Below are 27,685 nucleotides of genomic sequence, written 5' to 3'. Positions count from 1 at the left end.
TCCAAGGCTCCTCCAAGCCCAAATTCCAGGAGCTGGTCTGCAGCCTGAGGTGAGCCTGGAATGCTGGAGGAATCCTGGGAGGGGTGGGAATGTTGGGGGGGAAAAGTTGGGAAAAGCTTGGGAATTGGGAGGTTTTATGGAAAAGTTTGGGTTCAGAGCCTTTCCCTTGAAGTGAAACATTCCAACTCCAAAGGGAATTCTGGAGGATCCATGGAGAGATGGATTGCTGGGAATCTGGAAGAAAAATCTGGGAAATGTGTGGAATTGAGTGTTTTTATGGAAAAGTTTGGGTTCAGAGCTTTTCCCAGAAAGCAAAACACTCCAACTCCAAAAGGTCTCCAAGTCTGGGAATTCTGGAGTGGGATGGAGAGGTGGGAATGAGAAGGAACAATCTGGGAAAAGCTTTGAATCGGGAGCTTTTGTGGAAAAGTTTGGGCTTGGAGGAGCTTTGGAGACCCTTTGGAAGGGGATGGGATTGGAAGGGCTTTGATTCCCAGGAAAGGGTCTCCAGAGGGTCTCCAAGGCTCCTCCAGTCCCAAATTCCAGGAGCTGCTCTGCAGCCTGAGGTGAGCCCGGAATGCTGGAGGAACCATGGAAGGGGTGGGAATATTGGCGGGGAGAAGTTGGAAAAGCTTGGGAATTGGGAGGTTTTATGGAAAAGTTTGGGTTTAGAGCCTTTCCCGTGAAGTGAAACATTCCAACTCCAAAAGGAATTCTGGAGGTTCTGTGGGGGGATGGAGGGTTGAAATGTGAGACAAAAATCTGGGAAAAGTGTAGGATTGGGAGTTTTTATGGAAAAGTTTGGGATTCAGGGCCTTTCCTGGAAATCAAAACACTCCAAAGAGACTCCAAGGCTGGGAATTCTGGAGAGGGATGGAGAGGTGGGAATGTGGAGGAAGAAGCTGGGAAAAGCTTGGGATAGGGAATTTTTACGGAAAAGTTTGGGTTCAGAGCCTTTGTGGGGAAGTGGAACCCTCCAAAGGGTCTCCAAGGCGGGAATTCCCGGGATCGTCACCGCCGTGTCCCCTCCCCGCAGTGACATTTACCTGATGGAGAAGGAGCTGGCCAAGGAGCAGGAGAGGAACAACCGGCACCGCCCTCCCAAAATCCTGGAGCCCACGGCATTCCAGGAGCCGCCTCCCAAGGTTGGGAAGGGGCGGGGCCTCGGCGGCGCGCAAATTCGGGATTTCCCGGACGGGATCTGGAGGAATTCCCGCCTTTTTTTCCCCATTCCCGCAGCCCAGCAGGCCCATGTACAAGCCGCCATCCCAGAATAACCTCCTGGCTCCCAAGCTGCAATTCCAGGTGAGGAATTCCAGGATTTGGGCGCCGGCGTGTGGGGGTGAGGATGGGAGATCCCGGGAATCCTGTGGATTTTGGGATCGGAGGTGCTTCCGGCTCCGGCTTGTGTCCGTCAGGGAATCCCGGAATTGTTGAGGTTGGAAAAGCTCTTGGAGACTTCGGAGTCCATCCAGTCCCACCCCGGATCCGTGTCCCCCCACCAGAATCCACGTGGATTTGAATCCATCCAGGAATTCCGGGGATTCGCCCACCGCTGTCCAGGGCTGGAGGGGTTTTCCATGCAGGAGTTATTCCAAATGTCCCAAAATGTCCCAAAATATTCCAAGCCCACTTTTAGGATGAGCCCAATCCCGGGGACGGCTCCTGGTGCAATTCCCGCTCTTCGGAGGCCAGAATATTCCAGAATATCCCAAAATATCCCAAAAAAACTCAATATGTTCCAAGCCCACTTTTAGGATGAGGCCAATCCCAATCCGGGGGTGGCTCCTGGCACAATTCCCACTCTTTGGAGGCCAGAATATCCCAAAATATCAAAAAATATGCCAAGCCCACTTTTAGGACAGGGCCAATCCTGCTCCAGAACTGCTCCCGGCGCAATTCCCACTCTTCAGAGGCCAGATTATACCAGAATATCCCAAAATATTCCAAAATATCCCAAAATATCCTAAAATATCCCAAAATATCCTGAGCGGCACAATTCTGCTGCTCTGAGGGCAGAATATTCCAAAAAGATCCCAAAATATCCCCAAACATTCCAAAATATCCCAAAAAAACTCAATATGTTCCAAGCCCACTTTTAGGACGAGGCCGATCCCAATCCGGGGATGGCTCCCAGCACAATTCCCGCTCTTTGGAGGCCAGAATATCCCAAAATGTTACAAAATATTCCAGAATATTCCAAAATATTCCAGAATATCCCAAACATCCCAAAATCTTCCAAGCCCACTTTTAGGACAAGGCAAATCCTGATCCAGGATGGCTCCTGGCGCAATTCCCGCTCTTTGGAGGCAGAATATTCAAAAATATCCCAAAATATCCTAAAATACCCCAAAATATTCCAAAATATCCCAAATATCCCAAAATATCCCAAGCCCACTTCTAGGACGAGGCTTGTCCAGATCCCAGGATGGCTCTGGGCACAATTCCTGATCTTCAGAGGCCAGAATATCCCAAAATACCCCAAAATATTCCAAAATATCCAAAAATATTCCAACATATCCCAAAATATCCCAGAATATTCCAAGTCCACTTTTAGGGTGAGGGTGATCCCAATCCCAGAACAGCTTCCAGAGCAATTCCTGCTCTTTGGAGGCCAGAATGTCCCAAAATATCCTAAAATATCCCAAAATATCCCAACATATCCCAAAATATCCCAAGATATTCTGAAATAGCCCAGAATATCCCAAGCCCACTTTTAGGATGAGGCCAATCCCGATCCTGGGACAATTCCCACTCTTTGGAGGCCAGAATATCCCAAAATATCCTAAAATACTCCAAAATATACCAAAATAGCCCAAAATATTCCAAGCCCACTTTTAGGACGAGGCCAATCCCAATTCTGGGACAGCTCGTGGCACAATTCCCACTCTTTGGAGGCCAGAATATTCAAAAATACCCCAAAATATCCTAAAATACCCCCAAATATTCCAACATATCCCAAAATACCCCAAATATCCCAAAATACCCCAGACTCACTTTTAGGATGAGGCCGATCCCAATCCCGGGACACCTCCTGATGCAATTCCCGCTCTTCCCGCGCTCCCGCTCCGTCCGTGTGTCCGCACTAACCCCTTCCCGCGGGCTTCTCTCGCTCCTGCGCCGCTCCCGCCGCCGCTCCCGCGCAATTCCCGAATTCCCAGGTTCCGGAGGGGCTCTGTGCCAGCTCTCCCACCCTCGCCAGTCCCGCCGAGTACCAGACTCCGGCAAATTCCCGGCGCACTCCGCCTCCCAGCCGGCACAACGTCTTCAAGCGCCACAGCATGAGGGTAAGCCCGGAATTCCCGCTGGGATTCGGCGTCCGGAGGAATTCCCGATCCTCAAAAATCGTGCCATTGTTGGGATCCGCTTCTCGCTGGGATTCGGCATCCGGAGGCCTTCCCAATCCTCAAAAATCATCTTGTTGTTGGGATGCACTTCCCATTGGGATTTGGGATCCGAAGGCCTTCCCAATCCTCAAAAATTGTCCCATTTTGAGATTCTGCTGCCTGTTGGGATTCAGCATCTGGAGGAATTCCCAATCCCCCAAAATCCTCCCATTTTTGGGATGCTCTTCCCATTGGGATTTGTCATCCACAGGCGTTACCAATCCCCAAAAATCATCCTGGTTTTGGGATGCACTTCCTGTTGGGATTCACCATCTGGAGACCTTCCCAATCCTCAAAAATTGTCCTGTTTTTGGGATCTGCTTTGCATTTGTATTCAGCATCCAGAGTTCTTCCCAGACCCCAAAAATTGTCCCGTTTGGATCGGCTTCCTGTTGGGATTCAGCATCTGGAGGCCTTCCCAATCCCCAAAAATCCTCCCATTTTTGGGATGCTCTTCCCATTGGGATTCACCATCCAGAGGCGTTCCCAATCCTCAAAAATCATCCTGGTTTTGGGATCTGCTTTCCATTGGGATTCAGCATCCAGAGGTTTTCCCAGTCCTCAAAAATTATCCCATTGTTGGGATCTGCTTCCCGTTGGGATTCAGCATCTGGAGGCCTTCCCAATCCTCAAAAATCTTCCCATTTTTAGAATGCTCTTCCCATTGGAAATCGTCATCCAGAGGCCTTCCCAATCCTTAGAAATTGTCCCGTTGTTTGGATTCTCTTCCCCTTGGGATTTGGCAGCTGGAGGCCTCCCCAGTCCTCAAAAACTGTCCTGTTTTTGGGATGCACTTCCTGTTGAGATTCACCATATGGATGTCTACCCAATCCTCAAAAATTGTCCCACTGGGATTTGGCGTCCAGAGGAATTCCCAATCCTCAAAAACTCTTCCCGTTTTGGGATCCTCTTCCCGCTGGGATTCAGCATCCAGAGATCTTCCCAATCCTCAAAAATCCTCCCATTGTTGGGATCCACTTCCTGCTAGAATTCACAATCTGGGGGGTCTACCCAATCCTCAAAAATTTTCCCATTAGGATCCGCTTCCCATTGGGATTCGGCATCCGGAGGCCTTCCCAATCCTCAAAAGCCTCAAAATCCATCCTGTTTTTGGGACTCATCATCCGGAGGTCTTCCCAATCCTCAAAAATCATCCTGTTGTTGGGATTCTCTTCCCATTGGGAATTGGGATCTGGAGGCCTTCCCAATCCTCAAAAATTGTCCCATTTTGAGATTCTGCTGCCTGTTGGGATTCAGCATCTGGAGGAATTCCCAATCCCCCAAAATCCTCCCATTTTTGGGATGCCCTTCCCATTGGGATTCATCATCCAGAGGCGTTCCCAATCCTCAAAAACCATCCTGGTTTTGGGATCTGCATTCCATTGGGATTCAGCATCCAGAGGTCTTCCCAGACCCCAAAAATTGTCCCGTTTGGATCCACTTCCCATTGGGATTTTGCATCTGGAGACCTTCCAATCCTCAAAAATTGTCCTGTTTTTGGGATGTGCTTCCCACTGGGATTTGGTATCCGGAGGCCTTCCCAATCCTCGAAAACCATCTCGGTTTTTGGATCTTTTTCCCATTGGGATTCAGCATCCAGTGGTCATCCAAATCCTCAAAAATTCTCCCATTGTTGAGGTCCATTGGGATCCACTTCCCATTGGGATTTGGCATCTGGAAGCCTTCCCAATCCTCGAAAATCATCCCGTTGTGGTTCAGCATCCAGAGGTCTTCCTAATCCTCAAAAATCGTCCCATTGGGATTCGGCATCCAGAGGTCTTCCCAATCCTCAAAAATTGTCCCATTGTTGAGATCCATTGGGATCCACTTTCCATTGGGATTCGGCATCTGGAGGAATTCCCAATGCGCAAAAATTGTTCCGTTGGGATTCGGCATCCAGAGGTCTTCCCAATCCTCAAAAATTGTCTTGTTTGGATCCACTTCCCATTGGGATTTGGCATCTGGTGGCCTTCCCAATCCTCAAAAATTGTCCTGTTTTTGGGATGTGCTTCCCACTGGGATTTGGCATCTGGAGGCCTTCCCAATCCTCAAAAACCATCTCGTTTTGGGGATCTTCTTCCCATTGGGCTTCAGCATCCAGAGGTCTTCCAGATCCTCAAAAATCCTCCCGTTGTTGAGATCCACTGGGATCCACTTCCCATTGGGATTCGGCATCCGGAGGAATTACCAATGTGCAAAAATTGTCCCGTTGGGATTCAGCATCCAGAGGTCTTCCCAATCCTCAAAAATTGTCTCGTTTGGATCCACTTCCCATTGGGATTTGGCATCTGGAGACCTTCCCAATCCTCAAAAATTGTCCTGTTTTTGGGATGTGCTTCCCACTGGCATTTGGCATCCGGAGGCCTTCCCAATCCTCAAAAATTGTCTCGTTTGGATCCATTTCCCGTTGGGATTTGGCATCTGGAGACCTTCCCAATCCTCAAAAATTGTCCTGTTGGGATCCATTGGGATCCGCGTCCCATTGGGATTCGGCATCCGGAGGCCTTCCCAATCCTCAAAAATCCATCCCATTTTTGGGATGCGCTTCCCGCCGCTGCTTCCCGCTGCTTCCCGCTGCTCCCTGCTCCATGTTGGATCCGTTGGATGCTGTGGGATGGTCAAATCCCGTTCCCAACGGAATCCCATCCCGATCTTCGGGGTGTCTCCATGTTTTCCCTCCCGGTATCCTGGATTTTTTTGGGATGGTATTCCCAAAAAACGAGCATGGAATGGGTTTTCGGGCAGCTCCTTGCGTTCCGCCTTGGGATCCCGCCTGAAATTCCAGAGGGGGATTTTCCAGCTGGTTGTGATCCCAAAGTTTCTCCTGGGAGTTGGGATGTTCCGAGCTGGTGTGCCGGGAATGCCGTGGTTGCCTCTCCTTGCTGGAAATGCAATTTCCCTATTTTTCCCATTTTCCCACCAATTTTACCCTCCTTTCCGCCATTTTCTTCCATTTTCCCCTCCACTTTTTCCCTCTTTTTCTCCCACCTTTTCCCCCTTTCACGTTCTTTTCCCAATTTCTCCCTTTCTCCCCCTTTTGTCCCCATTTCCCCCTTTTTCTCCTAACTTTCCCCTGTTTCCCCCCTCTTCCCTTTTTGCTTGTTCTTCCCTTTTCTACACTTTTGCCCCCTTTATCCTGTTTTTCCCCCCTTTTTCTCCCTTTTTTCTGCTTTATCCCCCTTTTTCCCTTTTCACCTTTTCCCCCTTTCCCATTTTCTTTGCTATTCTCCCCTTTTCTCCCCTTTTTCCCCATTTCCCCCTTTTCCCCCCTTTATCCCCATTTTCTTCTTGTTCCCCATTTTCCCCCTTTTCCCGTTTTCCCATTTTTCTCCCTATTCTCCCTTTTCTGCCCAGTTTCCCCTTTTTTCTTCTTTTCCCCCCTTTATGTCTCTTTCTCCCTTTTCCCCCCTTTTTCCCCATTTCCCCTTTCCCCATCCTTTCCCTTTTCCCCCCTTTTCCCCCTTATTCTCCTCATTTTCCCCTGTTTCCCCCTTTCCCTTTTTTCTTGTTCTTCCCTTTTCTCCCCTTTTGCCCCCTTTATCCTGTTTTCCCCCTTTTTCTCCTTTTTTTCTCCTTTATCCCCCTTTTTCCCCCTTTACCCATTTTCTTCGTTACTCTCTCCTTTTCTCCCCTTTCTCCCCATTTCCCTCATTTTTTCTCCTTTTTTCTCTTTTTTCCCCCTTTCACCTCCTCTTCCCCTTTTTTCCTGCCATTCTCCCTTTTCTTCCCTTTTCTCCACTTTATTCCCATTTTTCATCCTTTTTCTCCTTTTATCTCTTCTTCCCCTTCCTTTTATCTCTTTTTCCCCCTTTTTCTCCATTTCCCCCCCTTTTCCTCTTTTCCCCTTTCTTCCCATTTTTCTCCTTTCCCCCTTTCCCCCCCATTTTTCCCCTTTTCCCCTTTTTCTCCCTATTCTCCCTTTTCTCCCCAGTTTCCCTTTTTTTCCCTTATTTCCCCTTTTCCCCCTTTATCCCCACTTTCCCCCCTGTTCCCCCTTTTCTCCTTTATCCCCATTCCCCCCATTTTCTCCTTTTCCCCCTTTTCTTCCTGTTCTCCCTTTTCTCCTTTTTTCTGATTTTCGCCCTTTTCCCCCTTTCCACCTTTCCCCCCCTTTTTCCCCCTTCTCCCCTTTTTCCCCTTTTCCCCCCATTTCCCCTTTCCCCCACCCTTTCCCCTTTTTCCCCATTTTTCCCCATTTTTCCCCTTTTCCTCCTTTATCCCCCCTTTCCCCATTTTTCTCCCTATTCTCCCTTTTCTCCCCACTTACCCCTATTTTCCCCTTTCCCCCCTTTTCCCCTCTATTTTTCCCCCTTCCCCCTTTTCCCCATTTCCCCTTTTCCCCCCTTTCCCGCCTTTTTCCCTTTATCCCCATTTCCCCCCAATTTTCTCCTTCCCCCCTTTTCTTCCTATTCTCCCTTTTCTCCTTTTCCCCCCTATTTTCCCCCCTTTTCCCCCTCTTTCCCCCACTTTTCCCCCTTTCCCCCTCTTTCCCCCACTTTTCCCCATTTCCCCTTTTTTCTCTTTCCCCCTTTATCCCCATTTTTTCCTTTTCCCCCTTTTCTTCCTATTCTCCCTTTTCTCCTTTTTACTAATTTTCCCTATTTTCCCCTTTCCCCCTTTTTCTCCTTTTATCCCCATTTTCTCCCCATTTCCCCCCTTTTCCGCTTCCCCCTTTCCCCCATTTCTCCTTTCCCCCACTTTTCCCCCATTTCCTCTTTCCCCCCTTTTTTCCCCTTTTCCCCTTTATCCCCATTTCCCCCATTTTCTCCTTTTCTCCCTTTTCTTCCTATTCTCCCTTTTCTTGTTTTTACCATTTTCCCCATTTTCCCTCTTTTCCCCCCTATTTTTCCCCCTTTATCCCCATTTCCCCTTTTCCCCCTTTTCCCCTTTATCCCCATTCCCCCCATTTTCTCCTTTTCCCCCTTTTCTTCCTATTCTCCCTTTTCTCCTTTTTTCCCATTTTTCCCCATTTCCCCTTTTCCCCCTTTCCCTCTTTATCCTCATTTTCCCCCCATTTTCTCCTTTTCCCCCTTCTCTTCATATTCTCCCTTTTCTCCTTTTTTCTCATTTTCCCCCATTTTTCCCCATTTTCCCCCTTCCCCCCCATTTTTCTCCCTTTCCTCCTTTTTCCCCATTTTCCCTTTTCCCCTTTATCCCCATTTTCCCCCAATTTTCTCCTTTTCCCACTTTTCTTCCTATTCTCCCTTTTCTCCTTTTTTTCTCATTTTCCCCCATTTCCCCCCTTTTTCTCCTTTTCCCTTTTTATCCCCATTTTTCCCCCCTTCCCCCCATTTCCCCTTTCCCCCACCCTTTCCCTTTTTCCCCTTTTTCCCCTTTTTCCCCTTTCCCCCCATTTCTCCTTTCCCCCACTTTTTCCCCATTTCCCCTTTTCCCCCTTTCCCCTTTTCCCATTTCCCCCATTTTCTCCTTTTCCCTCTTTTCTTCCTATTCTCCCTTTTCTCCTTTTTTTCTCATTTTTTCCCTATTTTTCCCCTTTCCCCCTTTTTCTCATTTTTTCCCCTTTTTTCCCCTTTCCCCCCCTTTATCTCTATTTCCCCCCATTCTCTTCTTTTCCCCCTATTTTTCCTATTCTCCCTTTTCTTTTTTTTCTCATTTTCCCCCTTTTCTGCCTTTCCCCACTTTTTCCCTTTTTTCTCCCCTTGTTTCCCCCATTTCCCCTTTCCCCTTTTTTCCCCATTTCCCCCTTTCCCCCACTTTTCCCATTTTCTCCCTATTCTCCCGTTTCTCCCCAGTTTTCCCTTTTTTCCCTTCTTTTCCCCTTTCCCCCTTTATCCCCATTTTCCTCCATTTCTCCTTTCCCCCTTTTCTTCTGATTCTCCCTTTTCTCCTTTTTTTCTCATTTTTTCCCTATTTTCCCCCTTTCCCCCTTTTTCTAATTTTTCCCCTTTTTTCCCCTTTTCCCCCACCCTTTCCCCTTTTCCCCCCTTTATCTCTATTTCCCCCCATTCTCTTCTTTTCCCCCTATTTTTCCTATTCTCCCTTTTCTCCTTTTTTTTCTCATTTTTCCCCCTTTTCTGCCTTTCCCCACTTTTTCCCTTTTTTCTCCCCTTTTTTCCCCCATTTCCCCTTTCCCCTTTTTTCCCCATTTTCCCCCTTTCCCCCACTTTTCCCATTTTCTCCCTATTCTCCCGTTTCTCCCCAGTTTTCCCTTTTTTCCCTTCTTTTCCCCTTTTCCCCCTTTATCCCCATTTTCCCCCATTTCTCCTTTCCCCCTTTTCTTCCGATTCTCCCTTTTCTCCTTTTTTTCTCATTTTTCCCTATTTTCCCCCTTTTTCTCCTTTTTTCCCCTTTTTCCCCTTTTCCTCTCCCTTTCCCCTTTTCCCCCCTTAATCTCTATTTTCCCCCTTTGCTCCCTTTCCCCCTTTTCCCCCTTTTTCCTCCTTTATCCCCATTTTCTCCTTTCCCCCCTTTTCTTCCTATTCTCCCTTTTCTCCTTTTTACTCATTTTTCCCTATTTTCCCCCTTTCCCCCTTTTTCTCCTTTTTCCCATTTTCCCCCTTTTCCCCCTTTTCCCCCTTTCCCCCCCTTTTTCCCCATTTCTCCTTTCCCCCACTTTTTCCCCATTTCCCCTTTTCCTCCCTTCCCCCTTTTCCCCCTTTATCCCCATTTTCCCCCATTTTCTCCTTTTCCCCCTTTTCTTCCTATTCTCCCTTTTCTCCTTTTTTCCCCTTTTCCCTCCTTTTCCCCCCTATTTTTCCCCCTTTTCCCCCATTTTCTCCTTTCCCCCTATTTTTCCCACTTTTCCCCCATTTCTCCTTTTCCCCACTTTTCCCCCATTTTCCCCTTTTCCCCCTTCCCCCCATTTCCTCCCTCCCCTCCCCTCCACCCCACCCAATTCCTCAGTAACAATCCCCCGTCGTGGAACCCCCCCCCGCATCCCCGACCCTGACGGATCCCGACGGATCCCGACGGATCCCGCTGTTTGTTTTTTCCGGGAATTCCGGCAGGAGGAGGATTTCCAGCGGCCGGGCAGCCGCGAGGAGGCGCAGCAGCTGCTGGAGCTGGAGCGGCTCCGCGTGGAGCAGGCCATGGAGCGCCAGCAGAAGGAGATGCTGGAGGACCACCGCTGGCTCCGCCAGGAGGTCCAGAGCCTGGTGAGCCGCCCCGCCATCCCAAAATATTCCTCGGGAATCTCGTTGGGTGGGAAAGGAGTGGGAATCCCATCAGGGATCCACTCCCGGGGTGTTCTGGGCTTTCCTTGGGGTTTCCACAACAATTCTGGGATGGGTTGGGTGGGGAGGGAGCTTCAATCCCATCCCATTCCAATCCTGCAATCCCAGGGTGCTCCAACTTTTCCTTGGATATTCCCAGGGATTCTCTGGGAATTCCAACCAGGAGTTCCTTCCCAAACCCACCCCAAGCTCCCCTTTCCCACGAATTCCCTCCATTCCCAGCTCTCCCAGCCTGGCATTGGATCCATCCCCATCCCGACTCCTCCTTGAACAGGAATTTTGGGATCCAGGGGGTCACTGGGAATTCTGGACTCCAGGAAGGGTCTCCCTTCCCTTTTCCATCCCCGAATTCCATAAAAATTCCCCTGAATGGATTTTGAATGTCCGTGATCCCAGAATCCCGGAATGGTTTGGGTGGGAAGAGAGCCTCAATCCCATCCCATTCCAATCCCACTGTCCCAGGGTGCTCCAGCCTTTCCTTGGATATTCCCAGGGATTCTCTGGGAATTCCAGCCCAGCTGGGAATTCCTTCCCAAATTCCCACAATCCAAATTTCCCAGGGAATTTCCTCCATTCCCAACCTGGCATTGGATCCATCCCCATCCCGACTCTGATCTGGGAAGAAATTTTGGGAATTCACTGGGAACTGGGGACTCCAGGAAGGGTCTCCCTTCCCTTTTTTATTCCCCAAATTCCATAAAAATCCCTGGGGATGGATCCTGAGTGTCCTTGATCCCAGAATCCCGGAATGGTTTGGGATGGGATCCATGGACCTTCAATCCCATCCCATTCCCACCCCACCATCCCAGGCTGCTCCAACCTTTCCTGGGACACTGCCAGGGATTATCTGGGAATTCCAGCCCAGCCGGGAATTCCTTCCCAAGATCCCTCCTTTTCCTCCCGTTCTCACCTCATTCTCCCCCCTTTTTTCCCCTTTTCCCCCCTTTTTCCCTTTCCCCCCCTTTTCCACTTTCCCCCCATTTATTCTCCCCTTTTTCTCATTATTTCCCTTTTTCTCCCTTTCCCCTTCTTTTCCCCCCCTTTTCCCCATTTCCCCCCACATTTCTCCCTTTTTCCTTTTTCCCCATTTTCCCCTGCTTTCCCCCTTTTTTTCCCTTTTCCTCTTTTTTCTCCCTTTATTCTTCCCTTTTTTCCCTTTTCCATATTTTTCCCTTCCTTTTACCCCCTCTTTTCATTTCCCTCCCCTTTCTCCTCATTTTCCACCTTTTTTCCTCCCATTTCCCTTTTTCTCCTTTTTTCCTCTTTTGCCCTCTTTTTCTTTTCCTTTTCCCTCCCTTTATTCTTCCATTTTCCCCTTTTTCCCGCTTTCCCTTCCTTTTCTCCCTTTTTCCTCCCATCTTCCCCCTTTTTTTCCTCATTCTCCCTTTTTCCTTTTCCCCCTTTCGCTTTCATTTCCCTTTTTTCTCCTTTTTTCCTCCTTTCCCTCCCCTTTCCTCCCTTTTTCCTCCTTTTTTACCAATTTTTCCCCTTTTTCCTCCCCTTTTTCTGCACTTTATTCTTCTCTTTCTCCCTTTTCCTCCTTTTTCCCCATTTTCCTCTTTCCCCTCCCTTTATTCTTCTCATTCTCACTTTTTCCTCCTTTTCCCCATTTTTTCCCTTTACCCCCTTTTTCTTCCATTTTTCCTCCTTTTTTCTCATTTTCCTTCCCTTTTTTCCTTTTTCTCCCTTTTTCCCTCCTTTATTCCCCTCCTCTTTTCCCCATTTTTCCCCTTTTCCCCCCTCTTTTTCCCCATTTCCCCCCCTTTTTTCACATTTTCCCTCCTTTTTTCCCCATTTTCTCACTTTTCCCCCCTTTTTCCCCATTTCCCCCCCCTTTTTCCCCCTTTTTCCCCTTTTTCCCCCACCTCACGCCATCTTTCCCCCCTTTTCCAGGATCCCAAGGTGTTCCTGAACAACAACATTCCCCCGGTGAGTGATCCCAGACTTTTTTGGGAATATCCAGCACCTCCTCCTTCCCTTTCTGATCAACATTTATTCCTTTATTTGGGAAAATTAGCCGGAAAACGGGAAATCCCGAGGTGGGGGGTTGCATCCCAGGATCCTTCCCAACATTCCAGCAGGGAATGGTGACGCCTCCTCCCTCTTCCCTCCCTCCATCCCAAATTTTGGGGCTCCTCCTCCCTCTTCCCTCCATCCCGAATTTTGGAGCCTCTAATTCCTGTTTTTTCTCCCCTCCTCAGCTTCTCCCGGAGAAGGAGACGGATTACAGTGAGTTCCCACCAATTCCCACCCCGGAATTCCCACCTGGAAACCTCGGGAATGTTTCCCCCCCCTGGATGCTCCACGAGTGAAATCCCATTTTTCCCGAGCTGTTTATCCCGGGAAATTCGGGATCCCGGGGGGAAGCTGGGATGGGGCAGGGAAGGTTGGGGAGGGGACGTGGCCGAGATCCCGGGATTCCGCGGCATTCCCACGTTTCCCCGGGATCCTCGGGAATGATTTCCCTCCCTTTTCCCTCCTTCCCGGCGCAGCGCAATTCACGGGGCCCCCCCAGAAGCCTCCGAGACTCGGGGCTCAGGTAAGACCTGGGATGGATCCCAATCCTGCTTTTCCGCCTCTGGAATCCACGGGGTGGGAATTTTCCGGCCATTCCCAGCTCCAGAGGGGTCAGATGGGATCAGGATCATGGATGGGATCAGGATTTTGAGTGGGGCCGACCAGGATTTCCCAAAGAATTCCAGGATGGTTTGGGTAGGAAGGGACCTTCAAGATCATTCCAGGGAATCACCTCCCATGATCCCAGGGTGATCCAGCCTTTCCTTGGACATTCCCAGGGATTCTCTGAGAATTCCAGCTCAGCCCCTCCCCCCACCCTCCCAGCTGGGAATTCCTTCCCAAGATCCCAAAATCCCAAATCCCGACCCTCTGGTCATGGTGGGACCCTTGCCTGTCCTGCCATTCCAGGCCCTTTTCCCAAATCCTTCTCCAGCTCTTCTGGATTGGATCCATCCCCATCCCGACTCCTTGTTGAGGAGGAATTTTGGGATCTAGTGAATTCCCTGGGAATTGGGGACTCCAGGAAGGGTCTCCATTCCCTTTTCCAGCCCCAGATTAAAAAAAAAAAATCCCTCGGGATGGATCCTGAGTGTCCTGGATCCCAGAATCCCGGAATGGTTTGGGATGGGATCCATGGATCAATCCCATCCCAGGGACACTTCCCATGATCCTAGGGTGATCCAAATCCATCCTTGGGCACTGCCAGGGATCCAGGGATTCTCTGGGAATTCCAGCCCAGCCGGGAATTCCTTCCCAAGATCCCACCATCCCAAGCTCCCCTTTCCCACTGGAAGCCATTCCCTGCCTCCTGGCCCTCCAGCCCTTGCCCAAATCCCAGCTCTCCTGGAGCCTCTGGAAAAGGCTCCAAGCATTCCCTGGATCCTTCCCTGATCCCAGTGAACATTCCCAGCTCTCCCAGCCTGGCACTGGATCCAGCCCCATCCTGACTCCTCCTTGAGAAGGAATTTTGGGATCCAGGAGCTTCATTGGGAATCTCCAGGAAGTGTCTCCCTTCCCTTTTCCATCCCTGAATCCCATAAAAATCTCTCGGGATGGATCCTGAGTGTCCTTGATCCCAGAATCCTGGAATCATTTGGGATGGGATCCACAGACCTCCAATCCCACCCCATTCCATGGGCATGGAATTATTCCCCTCTCCCAGGTCGCCCCAAGCCCCATCCCACCTTCCACCAGGGGAAGACGTCGATCTTCCCCCGCTTTTCCCGGGATTTCTGATCCCATTGTCGCGGTTTCCCCTCAGTCCATCCAGCCGGCACCCACGGCCAACCTGGACCGCACGGACGATCCGGTCTACGGGAATGTCATGGATCTGGTGCGGGCCGTGCTGCAGCTGAAGAACCAGATCAGCCAGGTGCCACCCGAGGGGTACATCCTGGTGGTCAAGGTAGGCGGGAATTCCCTGGAATTCCCTGGATGGCGGGAGAGGGAGGTGGGAATCAGCCTCCTGAGCGGCTCCTGCCATCTTGGGAAGGGGGTGTGTCCGTGAGAGGGAGCGATTCCCGAATTTCCAGCTGCTCCTCCGTTGGGTCCTTGGATCAATGGTGGAATCTCCAATGTCCCTGTTCCTCTGTTGGATCCATGGTGGGAGCAATCCCAGCATTCCCTGTTGCTTCCATGATCCTTGGATCAATGGTGGAATCTCCAACATTCCCTGTTGCTCCCTTGGATCTTGGGATCCATGATGGGAGCAATTCCCAGCATTCCCAGGTGATCCATTGGATCCTTGGATCAATGGTGGGACCCAATTCCCACATTCCCAGCTCCTCCCATGATCCTTGGATCAACGGTGGAATCTCCAACAATCCCTGTTGCTCTCTTGGATCCTTGGATCAATGGTGGGACGCAATTCCCACATTCCCAGCTCCTCCATTGGATCCTTGGCTCAATGGTGGGACCAACTCCAGCATTCCCAGCTCCTCCCTGGGATCCTTGAACCAATTCCCTGTTGCTCCCTTGGATCCTTGGATCCATGGTGGGAGCAATCCCAGCATTCCCAGCTGCTCCATTGGATCCTTGGATCAATGGTGGAGTCTCCAGCATTCCCAGCTCCTCTCTTGGATCTTGGGATCAATGGTGGGAGCGATTCCCATGGTCCTTGCTCCTCCTTGGGGTCCTTGAACCAATTCCCTGTTCTTCCCTTGGATCTTGGGATCCATGGTGGGAGCAATCCCAGCATTCCCAGCTCCTCCCTGGGATCCTTGAACCAATTCCCTGTTGCTTCCTTGGATCAATGGTGGGACCAATCCCAGCATTCCCAGCTCCTCCACTGGATCCTTGGATCCATGGTGGGACCCAATTCCCACATTCCCAGCTCCTCCCTTGGATCCATGGTGGGAGTGATTCCCACATTCCCAACTCCTCCCTTGGATCCTGGGATCCATGTTGGGAGCGATTCCCACATTCCCAGCTCCTCCCTTGGATCCATGTTGGGAGCGATTCCCACATTCCCAGCTCCTCCCTTGGATCCTGGGATCCATGTTGGGAGCGATTCCCACATTCCCAACTCCTCCTTGGATCCTTGGATCCATGGTTGGGAGCGATTCCCACATTCCCACCTTCACCTTGGCTCAATTCCTGGAAGATTCTCCCACCACTCCCCTCTCCTGGACGGAACCCTCCCCTCCGCCACCCAAACTATTCCCACCGGGAATCCATGCCTGGATCCATGCCTGGATCCATCCCAACCCTTCCTTCCCGCAGAACATCGGCCTTTCCCTACGGAAGCTCATCGGGAGCGTCGACGACATCCTTCCCAACCTTCCGTCCTCTTCCCGCACCGAGGTAGGAACGCCGGCAACGGGGTGGGTGGGGGGATGACATTCCCGAAAATCCCGCCCTGAGAATTCCAGGAATTTTCCCGAAAAATACCTGGAATTTCCTGAAAAATCCCTCCCAGATCGAGGGCACCCAGAAGCTCCTCAACAAGGACCTGGCCAACCTCATCAGCAAGATGCGCCTGGCGCAGCAGAATTCCGGCACTTCCCTGAGCGCGGAATTCCAGCGGCAGATGCTGACGGCCTCCCACGCCCTGGCCGTGGACGCCAAGAACCTTCTGGACGCCGTGGACCAGGCCAAGCTCCAGGCCGAGCTGGTCAAGCCGTGCTCGGAATGAGGCGGAAAACTCCGGATCCGGGAGGAGTCGGCTTGGCGTGGCGTCTCCCGTGGTTTTTTCCCGCTCTCCCTCTTCCCGCTCCTCCTGCAGCCGCCTCGTGTCTGTCAGTGTCGCGTCGCTCTTCGGAAGACGGGAGGCATCCGGTGGGGTTTTCCTTGGAAAAAAAAATGGGGGTTTGGGGGTTTTTTTCCTTGGAAAAAAAGGGGGGTTTTGGTGGGGGGGAGGATCCGGCGGGATCCATCTCGGCGCATCCATGGATCCATGCTCTGAGCGCGGATGGCCGCGGGCGGCACGGCGGGACGGGGACCTGGAGCGTGCCGGGAGCCGAGGGCGCACGGATTTTGGGGGGAGCCGGAATTCCCGCCGGCGTTTTCCCCTTGGACGTTGTACAGAAGAGTTTATTTAACGACGGCGAGCGGGAGCCGCTTCCGGAGCCTTCGGAATTCGGGGAGGGATGGGCCCCCCCACGGATGGCGGCCTTGGGAAGGGACACGAATCTGGAGAACGTTGCCTCTCCCAGCTGCATTATTCCCAAGTTTTGTGTGAGCGCCGCCGGCAAAACCGCGCGGCTCCGGCGGGGTTTGTGCTTCCGGTTGGGAACCGGGCGATTCGGGCTTTTCCCCAGCGTTTTTCCCCGCAGTTTTCCCAAATTTTATTTTTTTTTCCCCCCGGCTTGGATAAACTGTGCGCCAAATCCTGCCATGGCCTGTCCTTCCTGTTGTTCCCCTGGAATTTCCATGGGAAGAGGAGTGGTTTCCTTGGGAAGAGGAATGGTTGGGATGGTTGGAGACTTCTTGGGACGGCGGGAATGGAATTGCCCAAGGAATGGGATGAGCGTTTTTGGGAATGCCCAAAGTGGGGCTTTCCCAAAAAAGGGTGGAGGGGTCAAGGCCACATTTGGGGCCACCCACCCCAGAGTTTGGGGTGGTGACCTCTCATTCCAAAGATTTGGAGGGGCTGGAGGGTGTTCTGGGAAGGGAATGGAGCAGCTGGAGCTGGGAAAAATCCTGGAAAAAAAATGAGGATTCTGAGGGAGCTTCTCCCTCTGGAATTCCCTGCCAGGAGGGCGGAGCCGGGTGGGATCGGGATCTTCTCCCAGGGAATGAGGGATGGGGTGAGAGGGAACGGCCTCCAGCTGTGCCGGGGGAGGTTTATGGGATATTGGGAATGATTTATGGGATTTTGGGAATAATCCCTTCATGGAAAGGGTTTCCCAGCCCTGGGCAGTGGTGGAGTCCCCGTTCCTGGATGGATTTAATTCCATGTGGATTTGGTAGGAAACGGATCAGGGGTGGCTTCGGCAGCGCTGGGAACGCTTGGACTCCATCTCCAAGAGCTTTCCCAACCCAGATAATTCCATAATTCCCAGATTTTACCAGTGTCCTGGTAAAACCCATCCCCTTGGAGCGACGCAGCTCCAACCGAACCAGCCACGACCTTCCCGGGAAATCCCTCTCCGTATCCAGGAGATCCTGGCCTGATCCTGCTTGGACACTCCCCCCAGGTGTCCCCGTGCCTGATCCGTCTGTCCTCCAGCTCCGGAAGCGGCAAGGACACCCTCAGGATGTGCCTGTCCTTCCGTGTCCTCGTTAATTCCGGGTGATTTCACTCCAGAATGCTCCAAGCGTTCCCTGAAATCTTCCCAGTCGTGCTCCAGGAGGGAAAACGGGCCGGGAAAAATCTCCTGGGAGGAGCAGGGACCTCCTGGGATCTTGGGATCGTGGGATCATGTCTGCGCTCCTTCTGCCGGGAAAAATCCCGGTGTTTCTCAGGAGTGCGGAAAAATGGGGAAGGTGCTCCCAGGGGTCTGGAGGATTTATGGAAGCTGGGAATGAAAAGCTGGATCTCAGAGCTGGGAAAATTTGGGATCTGAGGTGGGATGGGGAGGATTGGGATGGATCCAGGAGCGTGGATTCCTGCTGTTCCAGCCAAAGACAGCAGGGATCCCAGGAGATTCCTGGAGATCCCGGGATCCATGGGAATTGTCCAGGTGGGTTTTCCCATCAAAGCCACCCCAATTTCCAGATGGGATGTTCCCATTTCCAGGCCAAGTTCCAGTGTGGGATGGGGTGGGGTGGGAAGAAGCTGCTTGGTCTGGAGACTTGGAGAAGGGAAACAGCTGGGAGGAGCAGGGACCTCCTGGGATCTTGGGATCGTGGGATCATGTCCGTGCTCCTTCTTCTGGGAAAAATTTTGGTATTTCTCAAGAGCGTGGAAAAATGGAGAAGGTGCTTCCAAAGGGCCTGGAGGATTTATGGAAGCTGGGAATGAAAAGCTGGATCTCAGAAGGTGTCGGAGCTGGAAAAATTTGGGATCTGAGTTGGGATGGGGAGGATTGGGATGGATCCACGAGTGTGGATTCCCGCTGTTCCAGCCAAAGCTGGTGGAGATCCCGGGAGATTCTTGGAGATTTCTGGGATCTGTGGGAATTGTCCAGGTGGATTTTCCCATCAAAGCCACCCCAATTTCCAGGATGTTCCCATTTCCAGGCCGAGTTCCAGTGTGGGATGGGGTGGGAAGAAGCTGCTTGGTCTGGAGGCTTGGAGAAGGGAAACACCTGGGAGGAGCAGGGACCTCCTGGGATTTTGGGATTGTGGGATCATGGGATCATGTCTGTGTTCCTTCTGCACGGATAATCCCAAGTGTTATCCCTGTCCCACAGCTTCCTGGGATCATGGGATTATAGGATCATGGAATTAAGGGATCATGTGTTATTCCTGTCCCATGACCTCCTGGGATGCTGGGATGGTAAAATAATGGGATTATGGATTATGGGATCATGGGATCCTGTCCATATCCCTTCTGCATGGACAATCCAAAGTGTTATCCCTGTCCCATGACCTCCTGGGATTTTGGGATCATGGGATCATGTCCGTGTTCCTTCTGCACAGACAACCCAAAGTGTTATCCCTGTCCCACAGTTTCCAGGGATCACGGGATTATGGGATCATGTCCAAATCCCTTCTGCACAGACCATCCGAACCCTTGTTCCTGTCCCATGACCTCCTGGGATCATGTGGGATGGTGGGATCACGGGATTATGGGGTCATGGGATTATGGGATTTTGTCCGTGTTCCTTCTGCACAGACAATCCCAAGTGCTATCCCTGTCCCATGACCTCCTGGGATCACGGGAATTGTGGGATCACAGGATGATGGCATCATGGGATTATGGGATCATGTCCATGTCCCCTCTGCACGGACCATCCACAGCATTATCCCTGTCCCACAATTTCCGGGGATCATGTGGGATTGGGATCATGGGATTATGGAATCATGGGATTATGGGATCATGGGATTATGGGATTGTGTCCATGTCCCTTCTGCACGGGCCATCCGAAGCCTTATCCCTCTCCCACCACTTCCTGGGATGGTGGGATCACGGGATCACGTCCATATCCCACATCATCCCAAGACCACCCTTCACCCCGTCCCCTTCTCCACCCTCCATCCCCACCGGAGATTCCCCACAGCTCCACGTCCCCACCAGCATCCGGCGGGATGCGGCCACCACCATTCCCTCCATTCCCGCCATTCCCGCAATTCCCAACATTCCCGCCATTCCCGGGGCATCCCAGCCGGATCCTAGATCATCCCGGCCAGGTAGGGCGGCAGGAAGAGCCCCACGGTGCCCAGCAGGCAGACGATGATGAACATCCACAGGAAGATCCGGTCGATCACCATGGCCACGTACTTCCAGTCCTCCTTCACCTGCCGGCGGGAAAAGTGCCGTGAATCCCTCGGGAATCCCTTCCCGGGAATCTGGTGGGGTTAGGAGACCAACCAGAGGTTTCTGGGGATCTCCTCGGGGTGAGGAGACACCGCATTTCTGGGAAAAATTTGGGGTTTTCGCGGGAATCCTGAGGTGGGGGATGGAGGTCTCCAGGATGGAGCTGATCCCAGCCGGGGTTTTCCAAATCCACTTTGGGAAAAGCGGGAATGCGGCCTCTGGGCCCGGTGCCAAGGGTGGGAGAGGGATCTCCAACATTCCCAAAGGCAGCGGGAGCTGGAGGAACCCTTGACTGATCCTACAGGGAATGTCCCTGGAGGTGGGAGATGGATCATGGATCTTCTCCTTGGTTTTGGGTCCTTGGGAAGCAATCACGGATCCCGGAACTGCTCTTTCCAATTTTGGGATCTCAGGATCCAAAATGGGATCCCAGAACTGCCCTTCCCAATCTAGGGATCTCCAGCCCTATCCACAGATCCCGGAAATTCCTTTCCCAGTTTTGGGATCTCCAGCCCCAACCATGGATCCCAGAACTGCTCTTCCCATTTTTTGGGGGTATCCACTCGCATCCGTGGATTCCAGAACTTCCCATTCCATTTTTGGGATCTCCAGTGCCATCCACAGACCCCAGATCTGCCCCTCCCAGTTTTGGGGTCTCCAGATCCATCTGGAGATCCCAGAATTGCCCTTCCATTTTTGGGATCTTGGGAAACCAAACCAGCATCCTGGAATTGCCCTTCCCATTTTTGCGTCCTCAAAAATCAAACCTGGATCCCGGAACTGACGTCTCCATCCATGCATCCCAGAACTGCCCTTCCCATTTTTGGGATCTCAGGAGACTTCCCAATTTTGGGATCTCCAGCCCCATCCACAGATCCCAGAACTTCCGTTCCCAATTTGGGATCCCCAGCTCCATCCATGGATCCCAGATCTGCCCTTCCCAATTTTGGCATCTCCAAGCCCATCCATGGCTCCCAGAACTGCCCTTCCCAATCCTGGGACCTCTAACCCCATCCATGGATCCCCAAACTTCCCAATTTTGGGATCTCCAAGCCCATCTGTGGATCCCAGAACTGCCCTTCCCAATCCTGGGATCTCCAGCCCCATCCACAGATCCCAGAACTTCCTTTCCCATTTTTGGGATCTCCAGACACTTCCACAGACCCCAGAACTGCGATTCCCATTTTTTGGTGCTCAGGAAACTTCCCAATCCTGGGACCTCTAACCCCATCCGTGATCCCGATTTTGGGATCTCCAAGTCCATCCATGGATCCCAGAACTTCCCAATTCTGGGGTGTCCAGCCCCATCCACAGATCCCAGAACTTCCCAATTTCGGGGCCTCCAGCCCCATCCCCGCCTCCCAGAACTCACGGAGAAGTCGGCGTCCTCGGCCCGCAGGTGATCCGCGATGTACTGCACCCCCTCCAGCGCCTTCAGCATCCTGGGAGACAGCGCCAAGCCCTGCTCCAAGCCTTCCTCCTCCTTCTCCTCCTCCTCCTCCTTCTCCTCCTTCCCCTTGGATGATCCGCGCGATCCCGAACCCGCGGATTCCTTCCCGCCGTCGCCATAGCGGAATTGCGTTTCCTTGGATTCCACGGGGTGGCTGGGATAGGTTTTCTCCTCTTCCTCCTCCTCCTCCTCCTCCTCCTCCTCCTCCCACTTGTCATCCACGTCGGTCTCCAGCCAGCACCGCGACGTGCTGAGCCGCGTGCCGGGGCGGTCGTACTGTCCCGCCGCGCCCTGCCGGGGCGGCGGCGGCGGCGCCGGCGGCCTCTTCATGGAGAGCCAGCGCGGGATGAGGCCCAGGAACAGCCTGCGGACCCAGGGCGGCATGGCGTGCGTGCTGGGCGAGCGGTGGTGCACGTTGAGCACGAAGACGGTGATGATGATGGAGAGCGTGACGAAGATCATGGTGAAGAGCAGGTACTCGCCGATCAGCGGGATGACCAGCGAGGTGGACGGGATGATCTCGGTGATGAGCAGCAGGAAGACGGTGAGGGAGAGCAGCACGGAGATGCAGAGCGTGATCTTCTCGCCGCAGTCCGAGGGCAGGTAGAAGACCAGCACGGTGAGGCAGGAGATGAGCAGGCACGGGATGATGAGGTTGATGGTGTAGAAGAGCGGCAGGCGCCGGATGACGAAGTAGAAGGTGATGTCGGGGTAGATCTCCGTGCAGCAGTCGTACTTCTTGGAGTTGTAGGTGCCCACGGCCTTGATGATGGCCCACTCGCCGCTCTCCCAGTAGTCCTTGAGGTCCACGTGGTGGTCCATGTTCTCCAGGTCGATCTTGGCCTTGTCGTAGGTCCAGGAGCCGAACTTCATCTTGCAGTTCTGCTGGTCGAAGGGGAAGAAGGTGACGTCGATGCTGCAGGAGCTCTTGTAGATGGCCGGCGGCACCCACGTCACCGTGCCGTCCCAGGAGAGGTGGGCCTTGGTCATGTGCGTCACCGCGAACTCGCCGTCGGCGCTGGAAAACAGGGAATGGGCGGGAACGGTCAGGAACGGGCTTGGGATGAGCCTTGGCTGGAGCAGGGATGAAGGTGGGATGGGATAACGGGATAATGGGATAATGGGATGGGACAGGAGACAAGATGGGCCTTGGTCATGTGGGTCACTGTGAACTCGCCGTCGGCGCTGGAAAACAGCGAATGCACGGGAACGGTCAGGAACGGCCTTGGGATGAGCCTTGGGATGAGCCTTGGCTGGAGAAGGGATGAAGATGGGATGGGATAATGAGATAATGGGATAATAGGGTAATGGGATAATGGGATGAGGGGATGGGACAGAAGAACAGGTGGGCCTTGGTCATGTGCGTCACGGCGAACTCGCCGTCGGCGCTGGAAAACAGGGAATGGGCGGGAATGGTCAGGAATGGGTTTGATTGGAGAAGGTATGAAGGTGGGATGGGATAATGGGATAATGGCATAATGGGACAATGGGATAATGGGATGGGATGGGACAGGAAAAGAGGTGGGCCTTGGTCATGTGGGTCATGGCAAACTCACCATCGGTGCTGGAAAACAGGGAATGGGCAGGAATGGGGTTGGGATGAGCCTTGGGATGAGCCTTGGGATGAGCCTTGGCTGGAGAAGGGATGAAGATGGGATGGGATAATGAGATAATGGGATAATAGGGTAATGGGATAATGGGATAGTGGGATGGGCCAGGAGAACAGGTGGGTCTTGGTCATGTGGGTCACGGCAAAGTCATCGTTGGTGCTGGAAAACAGGGAATGGGCGGGAATGGCCTTGGGATGGCCTTGAGATGAGCCTTGGGATGAGCCTTGGTTGGAGAAGGGATGGGATGGGATGGGATGGGATGGGATGGGATGGGATGGGATGGGATGGGATGAGATGGGATGGGATGGGATGGGATGGGATGGGATGGGATGGGATGGGATGGGATGGGAAGGCATTTATGGAATTCCCAGCTGTCCCAGGAATTCTCGGCTCACTTGTTGTACAGGACGAGGTCCGGGATCCAGATCATCTCGGAGGGCACCCGGATGGAGGTGACGTTGTCGTACTCGGCCGGATCCCAGCGCAGCTTGTAGTCATTCCATTCCTGCCGGGAACGCGAAGCGGATCCACGGATCAGATCCATGGAGATGTCCCCAAACCACCCCGGGCAGGGATATTCCCAAATCCCACTCCCAAATCCCATTCCCAAATTCAACCCCCAAATCCCATTCCCAAATCCCACTCCCAAATCCTGTTCCCAAATCCAACCCCCAAATCCCATCCCCAAATCCCATTCCCAATCCTGATCCCAAATCCCAATCTCAAATCCTGTTCCCATAATTCCATTCCCAAATCCCAATCCCAAATCCTAATCCTAAATCCCATTCCCAAATCCCATTCCTAAATCCCACTCCCAAATCCAACCCCCAAATCCCATTCCCAATTCCCATTCCCAATCCTGATCCCAAATCCCAATCCCAAATCCTGTTCCCATAATTCCATTCCCAAATCCCAATCCCAAATCCCAATCCCAAATTCCATTCCTAAATCCTGTTCCCAAATCCAACCCCCAAATCCCAATGCCAAATCCCACTCCCACATCCCATTCCCAATCCTGATCTGAAATCCCAATCCTAAATCCTGATCCCAAATCCCAATCCCAAATCCTGTTCCCATAATCCCACTCCCAAATCCCAATCCCAAATCTCATTTCCAAATCCCACTCCCAGAATTATTCCGGAATTATTCTGGAATTATTCCCGAATAATTCTGGGGTTATTCTGAAAATATTCCAGAATAATTATGTAATTAATCCCGACTAATTCAGGAATTATTCCGGAATTATTCCCCAATCCCGTTCCCGATGTGGGACCCGTTCCTGGCACCTGCTTCAGCCAGACGTTGGTGGTCATCATCTGCTTCTCCAGATCCCATTCCCAAATCCATTCCCAATCCCAGATCCCAAATCCCACTTCATAATCTCATTCCCAAATCCCGATCCCAAATCCCGATCGATCCCAAATCCCGATCAATCCCAAATCCCAATCGATCCCAAATCCCGATCAATCCCAAATCCCGATCGATCCCAAATCCCGTTCCTGGCACCTGCTTCAGCCAGACGTTGGTGGTCATCATCTGGTTCTTCTCATCCTGCGGTGGGAAATGCGGATGAGCCAGGGGATCCCGAGGGATTTAGGGACTCTCCCAGAATTCCAGGGGATCCCAAAATTCCGGCCCCCACCGGGGCAGGCTCCCGGGATGAGTTTTCCCGGGATTTGTGGTCACTAGAGGGCAGCAGGGAATTGGATTTGGTGGGAAAGGGATCGGGAAATGGGAGAGGGGTGGGGATAAAGGGATCTGGGAATATGGGAATATGGGATAGGGGATGTGGGATAAGGAGAAGGGGAATTCTGGAATCAAGGACACTCAGGATCCATCCCCAGGGATTTTCATGGAATTTGGGGATGGAAAAGGGAAGGGAGACCCTTCCTGGAGTCCCCAATTCCCAGGGCAGCCCCTGGATCCCGAAATTCCTTCTCCAGGAGGAGTCGGGATGGGGATGGATCCAGTGCCAGGCTGGGAGAGCCGGGAATGTGCAGCTGGATCAGGGAAGGATCCAGGGAATCCTTCGAGCCTTTTGCAGAGGCTCCAGGAGAGCTGGGATTTGGGCAAGGGCTGGAGGGCCAGGAGGCAGGAAATGGCTTCCAGTGGGAAAGGGGAGCTTGGGATGGTGGGATCTTGGGAAGGAATTCCCGGCTGGGCTGGAATTCCCAGAGAATCCCTGGATCCCTGGCAGTGCCCAAGGAATGGCTGGAACCACTTGGGATGGTGGGAAGTGTCCTCGGAATGATCATGACCGCAGAATCCCGGGAATAACAACCGTGGATTCCTGGGAATTTCAACCACAGAATCCTGGGTATTACAGATTCAGAATCCCAGGAATTAGGACCATGGAATCCCGGGAATTACGACCGCCGACTCCCAGGAAGTTCGGCCATGGAATCCCAGGAATTATGGCTGGTGAATCCCAGGAATTCCACACCATGGAATCCCGATAATTACAACACCGGAATCCTGGGAATTTCGCACTGCAGAACCCCCGGAATTTTGTCCCATGGAATCCTGGGAATTAGCACTACGGAATCCCAGAAATTTCAGACCTGGATTCCCGGGAATTACGGCTGTGGAATCCCGGGAATTTCACACTGCGGAATCCCAGGAATTTTGACACCAGAATCCCAGGAATTGCAACCACGGAATTCCAGGAATTACAGCTGCGAAATCCCAGGAATTATGACCCTGGAATCCCAGGAGTCACAGCTGCAGAATCCTGGGAATTTTGACCCCGGAATCCCAGGAATTATGGCTGCAGAATCCCAGGAATTTCGACCCCGGAATCCCGGGAATTACAACCCCAGAATCCCAGGAATTTCAACTGCAGAATCCTGGGAATTAGCACTGTGGAATCCCAGAAATAACGGCTGTGGAATCCCGGGAATTTCGACCTCAAAATCCCAGGAATCATGGCTGCAGAATCGTGGGAATTTTGGCCATGGAATCATGGGAATTATGACCACAGAATCCCGGGAATTGCAACCACGGAATCCCAGGAATTACAGCTCTGGAATCCCGCGAATTTCACGCAGTGAAATCCTGGGAATTTCGACCCCAGAATCCCGGGAATTTTGACACCAGAATCCCAGGAACTGCGACCACAGAACCCCAGGAATTACCACCCCAGAATCCCAGGAATTACCACCCCAGAATCCCAGGAATTTCGAACCCGGAATCCCAGGAATTTCGGCCCCGGAATCCCGGGAATTTTGACACCAGAATCCCAGGAATTGCGACCATGGAATCCCGGAAATTTCGACCCCAGAATCCCAGGAACTGCAACCACAGAATCCCAGGAATTTCGACCCCAGAATCCCAGGAATTGCGACCATGGAATCCCGGGAATTTTGACCCCGGAATCCCAGGAATTTCGACCCCAGAATCCCAGGAATTGCGACCATGGAATCCCGGGAATTTTGACCCCAGAATCCCAGGAATTTTGACACCAGAATCCCGGGAATTGCGACCATGGAATCCCAGGAATTACCACCCCGGAATCCCAGGAATTACCACCCCGGAATCCCAGGAATTTTGTACTGTGGAATCCCAGGAATTGCGGCTGTGGAATCCTGAGAATTTTGACCCCAGAATCCCAGGAATTGTGACCCCGGAATCCCAGGAATTTCAACTGCAGAATCCCGGGAATTATGGCTGTGGAATCCCGCGAATTTCACGCAGTGAAATCCTGGGAATTTTGACACCAGAATCCCAGGAACTGCGACCAAGAATCCCAGGAATTACCACCCCAGAATCCTGGGAATTTCGAGCCCAGAATCCCGGGAATTTGGGCCCCGGAATGGCGGGGGTGACGCACCACGTCGATGAGCTGGGCGATGGAGAGGCCGAAGCGGACGATGACGACGTCGGAGGTGTTGGGGACGGGCCGGGACCAGCGGTTGTACCCCGAGAAAAGGCGCTGGAAGAGCCGGTCCTCGGCGTGGCTGCGCGGCCCCGCCGCCGCTGCAGCCGGAACAATTTGGGAATTCATCCGGAATTCATCCGGAATTATTGGGGAAATATTCGGGGATTATTCAGGAATTATTGGGGAAATATTCGGGAAATATTTGGGAATTATTGGGGAAATACTTGGGAATTATTAGGGAATTATTAGGGATTTATTGGGGAATTATTCGGGAATTATTAGGGATTTATTAGGGATTTATTTGGAAACTATTGGGGAATTATTCCAGAATTATTCCAAAATTATTGGGGAATTATTGGGGAATTATGTGGAAATTATTGGGGAATTATTCAGGGATTATTGGGGAATTATTCCACAATTATTGGGGAGTTATTCAGGAATTATTCTGGAATTATTCAGAAATTATTGGGGAATTATTTGGGACTTAACGGGGAATTACTGGGGAATTATTCCAGAATTATTCTGGAATTATTTGGCAATTACTCGGGAATTATTTGGTAATTATTCCAGAATTATTGAGGAATTATTCTCAAATTGTTTGGGAATTATTCCACAATTATTGGGGAATTATTCCAAAATTATTGGGGAATTATTCAGGAATTAATTTGGAATTATTCTGGAATTATTCAGGAATTATTTGGAAATTCTTCCAGAATTATTTGGGATTTATTTGGAAATTATTTGGGACTTATTTGGGAATTATTCTGGAATTATTGGGGAATTATTCAGG

General features: G+C 51.8%; 3 protein-coding genes across 14 annotated transcripts in view; 1 reads left to right on the top strand and 2 right to left on the bottom strand.

Annotated features, from left to right (window-relative positions):
- Positions 1–16,929, top strand: part of PTK2B (protein tyrosine kinase 2 beta) — a 58,270-nt gene extending 41,341 nt beyond the window's left edge. For all 6 annotated transcript variants that reach the window (XM_064411507.1, XM_064411506.1, XM_064411505.1 and 3 more), the window contains 10 exons: positions 1,037–1,145; positions 1,240–1,305; positions 3,162–3,287; positions 10,355–10,501; positions 12,473–12,508; positions 12,781–12,808; positions 13,072–13,118; positions 14,358–14,501; positions 15,818–15,898; positions 16,014–16,929. In XM_064411507.1, coding sequence (XP_064267577.1) covers positions 1,037–1,145; positions 1,240–1,305; positions 3,162–3,287; positions 10,355–10,501; positions 12,473–12,508; positions 12,781–12,808; positions 13,072–13,118; positions 14,358–14,501; positions 15,818–15,898; positions 16,014–16,229 — 1,000 coding nt within the window. In that variant the 3' untranslated portion in view covers positions 16,230–16,929. The remainder of the gene's footprint in view (positions 1–1,036; positions 1,146–1,239; positions 1,306–3,161; positions 3,288–10,354; positions 10,502–12,472; positions 12,509–12,780; positions 12,809–13,071; positions 13,119–14,357; positions 14,502–15,817; positions 15,899–16,013) is intronic.
- EFR3B (EFR3 homolog B) overlaps positions 1–27,685 on the bottom strand; it is a 316,353-nt gene that overhangs the window by 39,364 nt on the left and 249,304 nt on the right. The gene's annotated exons all lie outside the window — the stretch shown is intronic.
- Positions 19,814–24,334, bottom strand: CHRNA2 (cholinergic receptor nicotinic alpha 2 subunit). Its single transcript, XM_064415801.1, has 4 exons — positions 24,305–24,334; positions 23,414–23,523; positions 21,331–22,426; positions 19,814–19,939 (listed from the first exon to the last, which is right to left on the bottom strand). The coding sequence occupies exons 1-4, from the start codon at positions 24,332–24,334 to the stop codon at positions 19,814–19,816; spliced, it is 1,362 nt and encodes a 453-aa protein (XP_064271871.1).

The sequence above is a fragment of the Passer domesticus genome, chromosome 3 (assembly GCF_036417665.1).
Source record: "Passer domesticus isolate bPasDom1 chromosome 3, bPasDom1.hap1, whole genome shotgun sequence".
NCBI classification, from domain to species: Eukaryota; Metazoa; Chordata; class Aves; order Passeriformes; family Passeridae; genus Passer; species Passer domesticus.
Note: the sequence above shows the minus strand (reverse complement) of the source record. Positions and strands in the feature narration are given on the sequence as shown.